The 12,344-nt window shown below is 34.0% G+C and overlaps 3 protein-coding genes across 13 annotated transcripts; 1 reads left to right on the forward strand and 2 right to left on the reverse strand.

Annotated features, from left to right (window-relative positions):
- Positions 1-2,973: 2,973 nt before the first annotated feature.
- Positions 2,974-6,625, reverse strand: LOC126678000 (uncharacterized). 9 transcript variants are annotated; one of them, XR_007640661.1, is made up of 9 exons: positions 6,244-6,625; positions 5,578-5,618; positions 5,231-5,481; positions 4,826-5,055; positions 4,001-4,126; positions 3,733-3,913; positions 3,573-3,630; positions 3,427-3,504; positions 2,974-3,337 (listed from the first exon to the last, which is right to left on the reverse strand). XR_007640661.1 is itself a non-coding variant. In XM_050372878.2 (9 exons), exons 5-9 carry the CDS (start codon positions 4,013-4,015, stop codon positions 3,267-3,269), a joined length of 435 nt encoding a protein of 144 aa, XP_050228835.1. In that variant the 5' UTR covers positions 4,016-4,126; positions 4,826-4,926; positions 5,231-5,481; positions 5,578-5,618; positions 6,244-6,625; the 3' UTR covers positions 3,071-3,266. The 9 variants fall into 9 exon arrangements, 7 of the variants coding, with proteins under 7 accessions (XP_050228835.1, XP_050228819.1, XP_050228827.1 ...); XM_050372878.2 differs by having other exon boundaries at positions 3,071-3,337; positions 3,573-3,662; positions 4,826-4,926; XM_050372862.2 differs by having other exon boundaries at positions 3,071-3,337; positions 3,573-3,662; positions 4,826-5,049.
- A 686-nt stretch (positions 6,626-7,311) lies between these two features.
- Positions 7,312-10,283, forward strand: LOC126677985 (putative pentatricopeptide repeat-containing protein At5g59900). Of its 3 annotated transcripts, none has more exons than XM_050372824.2 (2): positions 7,312-9,896; positions 10,002-10,283. In XM_050372824.2, the coding sequence occupies exons 1-2, from the start codon at positions 7,385-7,387 to the stop codon at positions 10,130-10,132; spliced, it is 2,643 nt and encodes an 880-aa protein (XP_050228781.1). In that variant the 5' UTR covers positions 7,312-7,384; the 3' UTR covers positions 10,133-10,283. The 3 variants fall into 3 exon arrangements, with proteins under 3 accessions (XP_050228781.1, XP_050228789.1, XP_050228772.1); XM_050372832.2 differs by having other exon boundaries at positions 7,312-9,056; positions 9,165-10,283; XM_050372815.2 differs by having other exon boundaries at positions 7,312-10,283.
- Positions 10,284-11,395: 1,112 nt separating this feature from the next.
- LOC126665767 (actin-depolymerizing factor 1) lies at positions 11,396-12,144 on the reverse strand. Its single transcript, XM_050358666.2, has 2 exons — positions 11,858-12,144; positions 11,396-11,760 (listed from the first exon to the last, which is right to left on the reverse strand). Exons 1-2 carry the CDS (start codon positions 12,103-12,105, stop codon positions 11,610-11,612), a joined length of 399 nt encoding a protein of 132 aa, XP_050214623.1. The 5' UTR covers positions 12,106-12,144; the 3' UTR covers positions 11,396-11,609.
- Positions 12,145-12,344: the final 200 nt, after the last annotated feature.

Here is a 12,344-nt window from a genome sequence, read left to right on the forward strand (position 1 = left end):
CATGTATAGTTCCTAACTTCCGTAGAGCTGCAGTAGTAGTCCCGAGTCGACATAGTAGTAGCCTTGACAGCAATGCATATGGTTTAGTGTTTTATTTGTTGTCCCTGTGATTATCTTTTTGTAGGTTACGTATGATGTGTTTTGTTCACGGCACCAGATGCCGATGATATGCATAAATACACTAGTATATATATAGTACCGTGAGGCAAGTTCGTACGTAGTACGGAAACTAGCGCCCACAGGTTTGTCAAAACAATTAGTGTAAATATTTATATAAATGTTAAACGTTTTCTTCTGTATTTTGTTGTTTTTTGCGAAAAAGTTTTATGATTTTGGGCTTGCTACGGGTTTTGGAGCTAGCACTCCCATTCCCTAGTGCCGGTCTCGGCTCAATAATTTGGGTCGTGATAATAGACCCTAGTTTGAACCTGTGGATCTGTATCAGCGAGACAAAGAACTTTCATGTTATTACCCATTCCATATTTTAGTCACACATACAGCCAAACGACATATGAGTGTCAAACACTTCTACAGGGTTAAAAAATAATTCTAACCTTATATGTATACCAACTGCCCTTATGTATGTTTACAATATTTACACGCTTTCGAGGGCATGTGCGGATCCATATATTAATAGGCTAATAACTTAATCACGTTAACTTAGTTCTAAATTCAGCAAGTTAAGCAAATCACTTATAAATCATATGATTGCCATGAAAATGTAATTAATGGCTATTGTTGGCTAAAGTCCTTTACCCATTATCCTTAGTTTGATGATAACTAAATCCCATTAACATTGTTTGCCCAAGTATTGCAAGGCCCACATTCTATAAGCAACTTGAATGTTCTTTCTTATTATTCAAGCAAAATGGATGGAAGGCATTTTGGTCATTGAACTATGATTCCAGCTCAACCTGCGCACCCATACTACAAGTGTATAACTATCAGGCTGGCTCACTAACAAATAGATCAGCAGTGTACTATTGTCAGACCACCTCATTACCAAACAAAATATCAACAAGCTGACTCGCCAACTCAACAATTGATTGGGTCTTCCGTTTATCATATTATGCACATTGCCTTGTGGATAAGGATGACTCGGCCTTTCTTTAGAAGATTCTCGAAGTCTATATAAAGGTCTCCTCTACCATTTGCAATAATGTGGAACATCAAGAGAGAAATCAAATCAACTATCATCTTTGTGCTCTATATTTGGTTATACCTCTCAGAATAAATAGGGCTAGTCTCGAGTGAGAGTTCACCACCACAAAAATCTATAAACACTTGTGAGTTATATATTAGCTTATGGGTATAACTAAATTTATATCATCGAAGGGAAATAGTTTGTTAAAGCTAACAAATCATCTCGTAAGTCACAAACTAACTTTTGGGTAGATCTAAATTTGTATTTTTAAAGGCTTTTTTTCTAGCCCGTAATAGAGATTGAAGAGTGGAATACTTAAAGATGAGTATCTTTAAAAAATGGATGTAGGCAGGGTTTTCGAACCACTATATTAGCGTGTTCTTTTTGCTTTGTGCTCTACCTTTTGATTTATTTAGCTTTTGCTTTATTAGTTTTTAAAAGAATATTTTTCAAACTAAATTTATATTCAAAGCTCCTATCTTTAACTTTTGAAAAATATGTTTTTACTCAAATTTTGGACAATCTGACAAATCTATCCATATTTGTTCAGTTTGGCAAGAATATATCTTATAAGCTTAAGCTAAGTCCTTAGCTCATCATATTTTCTGGAAAAGTTTTTAACTCTCAATTCAACCCCTCTTAAGTTATTGATGGACCCAACAGTTGTATCAGCATTCAAAATGATTTAAATAAAATCAATTCATTTAGACATCCAGTTTAGATTTTATGCATGTAAAATGACTAAAATCCACCTCTGTCTACTACATGATAGAAATCTTATGATTAGACGTATGTTTAAGAGTACATGCTACATGCTATACAAATCAAGTCATATGTGTGTTTCGCATACTTTATCGCTTTCCTCTACCAGATTTTCATATTTGTTTATATTTGCAGCACATTATTCTATGGACTGTATGTATAATTAAGATGAGCCGGAAATGTCCTGTAAATACAATGCAATATCTTAAATAATAAAATTAATCTAAAACTTAATATTATGTCTGAAAGAGTCGACTAAGTGTTAGTTTCATTCCTAAAAAACTAAAAAATATAAATGATGATATTTTTTAACAAATCATAATTATAACACCTTACAAATACATAATCATAGTTCATAAACTAGACATATCGTAAATATCAATACTAAATAATTTGATCATAAAGTCAAGAACAATTTGACAGCCAAGTTATTTTCAATTTTCAATCAAAAGCATAACAAAATCAATTACTTTTATAAATTAGTTACTATATTTTCAATATAATAGCATAAATAGAACATAAAATATTATTTATTTTTTAAACAAATCACTTATATATAATATTTATCATTATATCTTTAAAATACTATTAATGGTGGAGCCTGCCTTTTGATCCACTGCTTAAACCTGCAAAACAAGGTTGAAGTTAACCGGACGATATTTGTACGATTAATTCTCTAGTACTAAAGTCAGTACTGTCTTGAGCAGCGTTTTTGTGTATATTGTAATTGTGTGTTTAGACATACCTCAACCTCCTTTATATAGTAGTTGGATGCATACCTAGTAGACTTCAAATAGAAATGTAATCCCTATTTAGTAGGATTTGACTCTGAATAGAAAAGAGGTTTTATAATCAGATTAAAGTCTTATTCAGGAATATAACCTAAACTAGGTCGATGCCCGCGCGATGCGCGGTTTCATCAAGCATTTTTTAAAAACCTCCAACGATCTCTAGCTCTATTGAACTTGCTCGATCCACCTTGTGTTTAAAATGCATAACCCTAATTTGTATTTCATTCTCCGTGTCGTGAATATATAATTGAGCAAAGGACAGTTTTTTACCCTCGATTGGAGCTAAAAATCCAATTAAATTATAATTTTGTCCATTTAGCCTAAAAATGCAAGGCCACGCTTCATGTTAATGTCCCGGTCTATGCAGCACCAATGGAAGTAAAAGAAAACATAGCATTGTACAATCGAATATTTTGCATGTAATGGTTAGTCTTTTGTCGATCTACGCAAGTAAGCAAGTTTTTCAGGAATAAAAGGAGGATCGCGCAATAACGGTAGTTGTACGCGATACAACACAAAGAAAACTTTGGATCTTTAACGATTTTGCCTTTCAGTGTCCTCTCTTCATATCACAGTACTGCTCCACAAAATGTGCAAGTGCAAGTAGGCCGGCCGAAATTCCAAGGTTTATCAAGGGTACCTGCAAATTCAATGTAATTTGTTTTAGACTTGGGAAAATGAATCAAATAAGTTTTCTATTTAGTCATTTGACCAAAATATGATACTCACTTGTCACGTTGTTATTTTTTCTATTTCTTTTAGGATGAAACACAGTATTTGTTGTTTTGTCAACTGTTTTAGATAAATCTGCAGTCTTTGTTATATAAATGGAAGTTAAGAATATAACTGAAGGGCTACAAAAAAAAGAAGCTTACTTGTCTTGGAGGTGGATGGATATTTTTGACGAGTAGAACATATATTAGTAACGTTATTCTGACCAGTTGTTAATAACGTATCCAGATTCCCTAAATAAATTATTGCTTATCAGTTCAAGTATAAAATATTAACAGACAAAAAATAAGATTTAAACAGTACCTAGACAAAGAGCACTTGTGTCTACTAAATGCCCATGATTGATCTTCTTATTTTCTTTCTTTTCCTTTAAAACTAAAGACCTTTTCTGTCGAGCTTCTTTTAGCTTTAAAACTCGAATCATCTTTTTCAACATTTCCAACAGATTGATTCTTGACAATGGGGCTGGGTTGTAGGACCATTCCTGGAATTGGTAATTAATAATTTAAAATTCATTTATTCATATCTAAATTTGGTATACTTTTGGTCAGATTTTAGAGATGAAAAATACCTGCATTTTTTGCATTTTTCCAGTTAATTCTCCATGTTTTTTAAGATGGCATTCGCTCTTTTTTCATGCAAAACAAAGCGTCTTCTATGTCGAGCATGGGTGACAATATTGCTGTCCATTTCAATGCTGCAAACAATGAAATGAAAAAACACAGTTTATATAAGTATTCAATGTCAATAAAAACCCAACATGTAGTTATTGAGTCTCATGAATAATTAGCTAATCCTAAGGTAGAGCAAAAGTGAAATTACAGAAATTATGTGCCTAATGCAAACAGTAGACCTCCAGAAACTATTAGTAGCACATCCTTTAACTAATCATGCTATTTATGTGATATTAAATTTAAACAATGGGAAATGTCAGTTTTTATAGGTGAACATATAATGGAAAACAACTTTATTACGCTTAAATCTATCTAAAAGAAGCAACATAATGACTTAGTTGGTGTTTCTGCATCTAGTAAATACGTTGATAAGAAGCAAAGGCATTTTTTAGAATATAAAACTTAATTTAATTGTAGAATAATTATTTGGATTCTTAATTTAATTGCAATACACAAACTACCGGAAGGACTTGAGTTTAACAAAAATAAATGTGTAGAAGCATAATCTATACTGATAAAAGTGCAGGGATACAATACCAAAATGGATTATTCTGTTATTATTTTCCTCATTTTCGTAGAAGATTAATATCCTGTCTACTCATCTATAAATGACATCTTATGGCAAAACATTACACATTTACTATGTTTATACAATCTAAACAGTAATGCTCATCTTCAAGTTTGTAGAAAAGAGACATTATTTATGGAAACAAAGAAAATACTTGTTTGCAAATAGCATGGAATGATGCATAGAGGCTTGCAAAAAGATGGCTGGAGAGAGAGCAAGGGCGTTTTGATGTTGTACAAGACCTTTCAGAGCTATCTGAAGGTGAGAAAGGTTATGTATCAGAACCTATCAAGGAACTTATCCGGATTAGCTCAGATATGCAGATTTGGACTGATGAAGAAAAGCCAAGGCGCCTATACATTGTGCTCATCAGGTTATCTACATCTTCATATATATACCAGTCACAGTTTATAAGTTAAAAAGAAAAAGATAAAAAACAAACAGACTCTTAACAATAGTAGAGACAGCTATATCTTTTTTTTAGGGACGACAACTATATCTAATTCAAACATAAATTTAATGGAAAAAAATAATACGCTTCAGATTATTACACACTGACCTTATGTTAGTTATATTTTTGCCTGTGGTCTACATGGGTTGGTGCGTGGAGAAAATATGGAACTGGGAAGAGATTCTGATACTGGGGGCCATGTAAAATATGTTGTCAAACTTGCTCGAGCTCTAGCAAACACGAAAGGAGTCTATCGTGTAGATCTATTGACAAGACAGATCACCTCGGCTGAGGTAGACTGCAGCTACGGTGAGCCTATTGAGATGCTGACACACCGGAGTTCTATGGGAGATTATTGACTAAGAAAATGGAAAACAAAAACTAATTAAGTGGTTGCTAGAAACGCATGGAAAATCTAACTCAACACTCGTAAGTAATTGATTCGAATCTCTTACCGTAGTAGCAACAACACATGTAATATCTTGTACAGGTGAACCTGAGAAAAGAAAGAAACAAAAAATATTACCACAATTAAACAAATTTATATTACATTCATCTAGATCATGAAGTTTGTAAATTTATATTACATTCATCAAGATCATGAATTTTTTTTTTCCGTCAACTAACTAATTGACAGAGAAAATTTGACAGAGAGCTCTAATCCGGGGAAAACAGATTTCTTATTAGACTTATGCCAAGCAAAAACTTAAAATGACTATATACTCTATTTTGCACGTAAATAGCTATACATAAATAAAAACTCCATCTCTTCAATAATTTTAAACCATAATTAGCTAAAATGAATATGATAGAATGATGACAATATAACAAATAATCAATTTTCACTGTCTAAGTACCATCAAGCAATTTAGTAATCTCAACCACCAATTGGTATGATCATGGATAATCGACATCTAATCATTTTGATAATTTTGAACACAACTCTTACCCAATTATCATTGCCTAGAACTGTTTTAAATTTAATCGATATAAATTTACAAAGAATGCCTCAACCTATTTAATCGAACAGTTAATGTGCGTACCGATGGGAATATAGTAAATAATGAATCTAGGTACAGCGGCACAACAAAACAGTTGGAAACTTCAAAATTAAACAGTACCTGATTTGCCTCGGTTCCGAGATTCTGGGGCTAACAAAATTTGGTCGGCACAGCTGGGTTCTTTGAAAGATTGAAAAGGCAGCTGGGGTTTTTTTTGGAATGATGAAGTCGATTTTTCTGTTGCTATGAATTTATATGGTACCCCATATCTGCTTGAAGTTGATCGATTTCACTGCCGTGTAACGGTTAGAAGAGCCATGATAACGCTGGTGGAGAAGATGGAAGAACTCGTAACGTCTACGAACGCTTCCACTTTGGTAACGGTGTTTGAGTGTAATGCTGTTTTGGGTCTGGAGATCCAGATGTCATAATTTTAGATTACCACTTGTCATAACCATGTTAAAAGTTGTTGTGGAGCTCAGAATTATAGTATAGTATAGATAAGCTTATCTTCCTAAGTTGGGCGGATCCCTCGAGCGACGCACTTCATCCGAGTCTTTAAGGGATTCCGCCTCATTTTGTGATTCGGTCCACTTCTTTGATCGGTTCTTGGCATTAGCTTCCAGATCTTTGGTGAAAGCGCGATGTCATCTTGAAGAACGAATCTAGTGTGACTCGACCTTATTGTAGTTATGGTAGGATTCAGTATTCATCTATTAGTATTAAATAAAATCATTTTAGTTTATTTTTAAAAGTTATCAATTTTGGAAAAATTTAAATTAAAAAATACTTTACATATTAAATCCCAATATTTCATGTTACGATTTAATTATATTTTTAAAACGTCACATCGCAACAATTTTTCAATTTATTCTGTTGTGAAGTATGACTTTACTTTATACAAACTGATCTTATTTTGAACACATTTTTATCTTTATTTTTAGTAAAAACGACTAACTTATGACATTGTGTACACATTTTTTAATCTTTATTCTGCTGGAAAACGACTATAAGCTATACAATGTAAAAGCAAAAAAAAATTAGAATATGTGATGTGATATTTTAAATAATAAAATTAAATCGTTAAAAATATAAAACGTCGGAATTTAATATGTCATGTTGGAAAAAAAAAAAATTAAATTGATTTGCGGAGGAAGCACTTCTAAATTTACAAACAACCACTTCAACTCTGCAACTAGCTTAACTTGAGATCAACCTCAATAAAAATTCCTTCTTTCAATCTCCAACAACAAAAACAGAAATGAAAACCCCTCATTCCCATAGCCATAGACACATCTCAAAACTCATATTCTACAATAAACCAAAATTGTTCTGCAATTTCCGACCCTCCATGAAAATCCAAGACAATGACGAAAAAGACCCAGACTTTCAATTCGTAGCAACTTTAGCCCACATCCTCAGAGGAAAACAGAGCTGGAAAATTGCACTCAATGATCCCTTAATTTCCAAAAAGTTACAGCCTCACCACATTGAGAAAGTTTTAATGTTGTCTCTCAATGATTCAAGGTTAGCTTTAAGGTTCTTTAATTTTCTTGGGCTGCATAAGAATTTCACTCACTCTACAATGTCGTTTTGCATTCTAATTCATTCTTTAGTTAATAGTAAGTTACACTGGCCTGCTTCTTCGCTCTTGCAAACACTGCTTGTTCGTGGGTTGGACCCAAGAGAGGTTTTTGAAGCTCTTTTGAATTCGTTCAAGAATTGTAAATTTGGTTCTAGTTTAGGTTTTGATTTGTTGGTTCAGAGTTATGTGCAGAATAAGAGAGTTTTTGATGGGGTTTTGGTATTCAGGTTGATGAAAGAGTGTAATTTGATGCCTGAAGTTAGGACTTTGAGTGCCCTTTTAAATGGGCTTTTGAGGATTAGAAGGTTTAATGATGTTTTAATGTTGTTTGATGAGATTGTTAGTGCTGATGTTAAGCCTGATGCTTATGTTTATACGGCTGTGATTCGAAGTTTGTGCGAGTTGAAGGATTTTGATAAGGCGAAAGAAATGATTCGATGGATGGAATCCGGTGAATGCGAATTGAGTGTAGTGATATATAATGTGTTGATTCATGGGCTTTGTAAGAGCCGTAGATTTTCGGAGGCTGTTGCGGTTAAGAATGGTTTGGTTAAGAAGGGGTTGAAAGCGGATTTGGTGACGTATTGTACATTAGTGATTGGAACATGCAAGGTGCAGGAGTTTGAGTTTGGTGTGCGGATATTGGATGAAATGATCGAGTTAGGATTTGTACCTAGCGAGGCAGCTGTTACGGCTTTGATTGAAGGGTTGAGGAGCAAGGGACGGATTAACGATGCTTTTAATTTGGTAAACAATGCTTGGAGAGTTGGAGTGGCGCCTAATTTGTTTGTATATAATTCATTGCTTAATTCTTTGTGTAAAGTTGGAAAATTTGAGGAAGCAGAGTTGCTTTTCAAGAAAATGGGAGGGAAAGGGTTATGTGCAAATGATATAACTTACTCTATTTTGATTGATTCATTTTGTAGAAGGGGTGAAATGGATACTGCAATTACTTTTCTAGATAAAATGACTGAAGCAAGAGTAAATTTCACTGTCTATCCCTTTAATTCCATTATTAATGGTTACTGCAAGTTGCGGAATGTGAATGCAGCGAAGTACTTTTTTGACGAGATGACTGACAAAGGATTGACTCCAACAGTGGTGACATATACATCGCTGATAACTGGTTACTGCAATGAAGGAGATTTCCATAAGGCATTTAGATTGTATCATGAGATGACTGGAAAGGGAATTGCTCCAAATACATACACCTTTACTGCGATTATAACAGGTCTCTGTCGGGCAGGTATGATGGTTGAGGCAACAAGATTGTTTGATGAAATGAAAGAAAGAAACGTAATGCCAAATGAGGTCACATACAATGTTATGATCGACGGACATTGTACAGGTGGAAACACATTTAAAGCTTTTAAATTGCTCGATGAAATGGTAGAGAAAGGCCTCGTTCCAGATACATATACCTATAGACCTCTCATAGCTGGTCTTTGTTCTGCAGGCAGGGTATCCGACGCCAAAGAATTCATTGATGAGCTTCACAAAGGTCATCGCAAGTTAAATGAGATGTGTTATGGTGCTCTTCTGCATGGTTATTGCAAAGAAGGAAGATTACGTGATGCAGTGAGTTCTTGTCGTGACATGGTGGCGAGAGGTGTTGATATGGATCTCGTCTGCTATTCGATCCTTATAGACGGAACTATGAGAGAACACGACACTAGAACATTATTCGGCCTTTTGAAGGAGATGCACAGTCATGAATTGAGGCCCGATAATGTATTATATACAAACATGATCGATAGACACAGCAAGGTGGGGAATGTAAAGGAGGCATTAGGCCTTTGGGATATAATGGTCGACGAAGGATGCGTTCCAAATATTATAACTTACACTGCTCTAATAAATGGTTTGTGCAAGGCGGGATTCATGGATAAGGCGGAGCTTCTTTGCAAAGAAATATTGGCTGGCAACGAAGCTCCAAATCACATCACATATGGCTGTTTCCTTGACAGGCTTACTAGGGACGGGGACATGGAGAAAGCTGAACAGCTTCATAATGCAATGCTTAAAGGGCTTTCAGCAAATACCGTTTCATATAATATACTTATCCGAGGCTTTTGTAAATTGGGCAAGATTCGAGAAGCAACCAAACTTCTAAATGGCATGACAGACAATGGGATTTTCCCAGATTGCATCACGTATTCGACGATTATGTATGAGCACTGCAAAAGCGGTAATTTACAGTTAGCTATCGAATTATGGCAGACAATGCTCGACAAGGGTATCAAACCTGATACGCTAGCATACAATTTTTTGATACATGGTTGCTGCATCGCAGGGGAACTGCTGAAGGCCTTTGAATTGCGGGATGAGATGATAAGACGAGGTATGAAGCCTAGTCAAATTACAGACTATGCTCCCATCCATAGAGCCGAGTTAAAGATTTCGAGTTTGCCTGCTGATACATAGCTAAGATTCGAATTTGTTGTACCATGTGCTTGCTAGGAAAACCAATAGAGCTCCAATGCCGTATTGTAGAAATTTTTTTAATCACTAACCAAATTGATAAACATTGCAGCAAACTAGATAGTTAACACTGAACCATGTATGTAAAGTTTAAAATAGGAACAGAGTGGTTGTTCAGACCTTCAACTGATATGCACAACCACAACTTAATTGTAACCATTGTTTTATTAAGGTCACTTCATAATTCAGTTTGGCAGAGTGATTAACCTAGTTACTATTTATCAAGTCTTTGAGTTAATTTCTATTTTTGAAACTGTTCCTGAAATTTCAAAATTTTATTTTTACAACTTATTTTTATAACAATATGTCATTTTGCCGAGTTTTATTTTCATTTTAGTGTTATGTTTCCGTGTAATATACAATTTTAAAGAAGCACAATCTCTGTTTCAGGAACTTCTATGGTTGCAGATCAAACCAATTGTTTTTGCCTTTGAAAATAGGGCCTAATTACTTAAAAACCACCCACCTTGAATTTTTTTTCCATTTATATCATGACTTAGGAAAATTTTCAATTGTACCCCATTTTTTATTTTTATGTTTCATCTCTACCTAATGAGTTAAATTGACCTATTTTCTTTTGAAAAAGAGTTTAGATTAGTCCCTTCATTTTTAACCTATATTATGATAAAACATTAATGTTAATTATTTATGTATTTTGTTTTTAATATTTTCATCTCTAAATTAATTAAATTATCAATTTTTTTAATTTTGGGATACAAATGAAATATAAAAATAAAAAATAAGGTACAATTGAAAATTTTCCTAAATCATGGTATAAATGAAAAAAAGTTAAAAGATGTATGGTTTTTAAGTAATTAGGCCTTGAAAATAAAGTGATTTGAGCTGATTTTTTTAAACTGAAATTTTTCAGTTCAATTCAACTTTTACAGTTCAGTTATTACCAAAACAAAAACTAACTGATTTCTTTGTCACAATTACAATCAAACCAAACCAAAAAAATAACTATTTTTTGATAATATCCAACTGAACCAAACTGAAATTATCGGTTCAATTCAATTCGATTTTCCACACCCTTGTCGTTCAATGATGCGGATGCAGAGTTGATGAACTAATCCCATTAACCCTGGAAGTAAACATGCAGTGGAAATCGATGGGAAAAAATAAACATTTAATTTACAATCAAGAAAAAGCATTTCTTCTTTAAAGTAAGAAATGATGAGGCATCATATATTGTGCAAATAACCATAAGAAAGACACACCTTGCATAACTTCGATACAATAACAAATCATAACATATTCAAAATATCTGAAACGACTCGAGAAGACGACTATAAGGTAAATCTCAAACAAACCAATATCATAATTCAGTCAGGTTCCCCCGCCCATGTAATATTAACATTTCGCTCAAGAGTAGAGTGCATACGAGAAATTCTCTGTTGCGAAATAAGGAGATTTCTATTTAGCTGGCACGGCTCCTAATAACATCGAGACCCATTTCGGTGGGATCGGTAGCCTGCAGTTCAATCTGGATTCCGTCGAGTTCTCTCTTGAATCTGTCCTTCGAACTTGCATAGATCATCTTGCTTCTCACCCTTGACGTGTCTGGAGACCTTTGCAAATGGTAAATAACAAAATATTAATAGTTAAAACGAATGCCAAACAAATACAAATACACAGAACTAAACCAATTTTAACGCATGTCAGTACCAGGCGATGAAAAAGATTCTGCTCTTCTGGCAATTCTCAGCAGTCACAAAGTCAAAATCATATACAGCATATCGACACTCGTCAGCAGGGAGGCTTGCTGCAAAATCTTCGTAGCTTTGAGCTGGCTCACCAACCTTTTCCACAATAACCTGTTTTTGCTTCTCCTCAATCTTAAAAACAATGAAGCGGTGTGTTCTTTTTGCCTTCAACTCCAAAAACTTTAGCTTGCAGTCATCGTGCACAGCCATTCCAGATGTCGCGTTAGCCTTTATAAAGGAAGATATAGTAATTAGTAAGTCAAAAATTTCAACAGAAACTTGTATGGTAACTTCCTAAAAACCATTCCTAAGCTATTACTTAATCCCTTCATTCTCATTGTAGAAACTAAAAAGTATACATTAAGCGGAAGATCCAAATGGTAAACATAGCAACATCTATAAATAATAATGTAATCATAAATTAGAGTTGGTTTATGCATAACCTTAAT

This window comes from Mercurialis annua, linkage group LG1-X (genome assembly GCF_937616625.2).
Source record: "Mercurialis annua linkage group LG1-X, ddMerAnnu1.2, whole genome shotgun sequence".
Classification (NCBI taxonomy): Eukaryota; Viridiplantae; Streptophyta; class Magnoliopsida; order Malpighiales; family Euphorbiaceae; genus Mercurialis; species Mercurialis annua.

Excerpts from the sequence above, each read along its gene's own strand:
- LOC126678000 (XM_050372887.2), bottom strand. Across the intron at positions 3,505-3,572 it reads TCCATCCACCTCCAAGACAA|ATTTATCTAAAACAGTTGAC; the intron begins GTAAGCTTCTTT and ends CAAAGACTGCAG. Across the intron at positions 3,338-3,426 it reads AAAAAATAACAACGTGACAA|GTACCCTTGATAAACCTTGG; the intron begins GTGAGTATCATA and ends TTGAATTTGCAG.
- LOC126677985 (XM_050372815.2), top strand. The coding sequence starts at position 7,385 with ATGAAAACCCCTCATTCCCATAGCCATAGACACATCTCAAAACTCATA.
- LOC126665767 (XM_050358666.2), bottom strand. The coding sequence starts at position 12,105 with ATGGCTGTGCACGATGACTGCAAGCTAAAGTTTTTGGAGTTGAAGGCA. Across the intron at positions 11,761-11,857 it reads AGAATCTTTTTCATCGCCTG|GTCTCCAGACACGTCAAGGG; the intron begins GTACTGACATGC and ends CCATTTGCAAAG.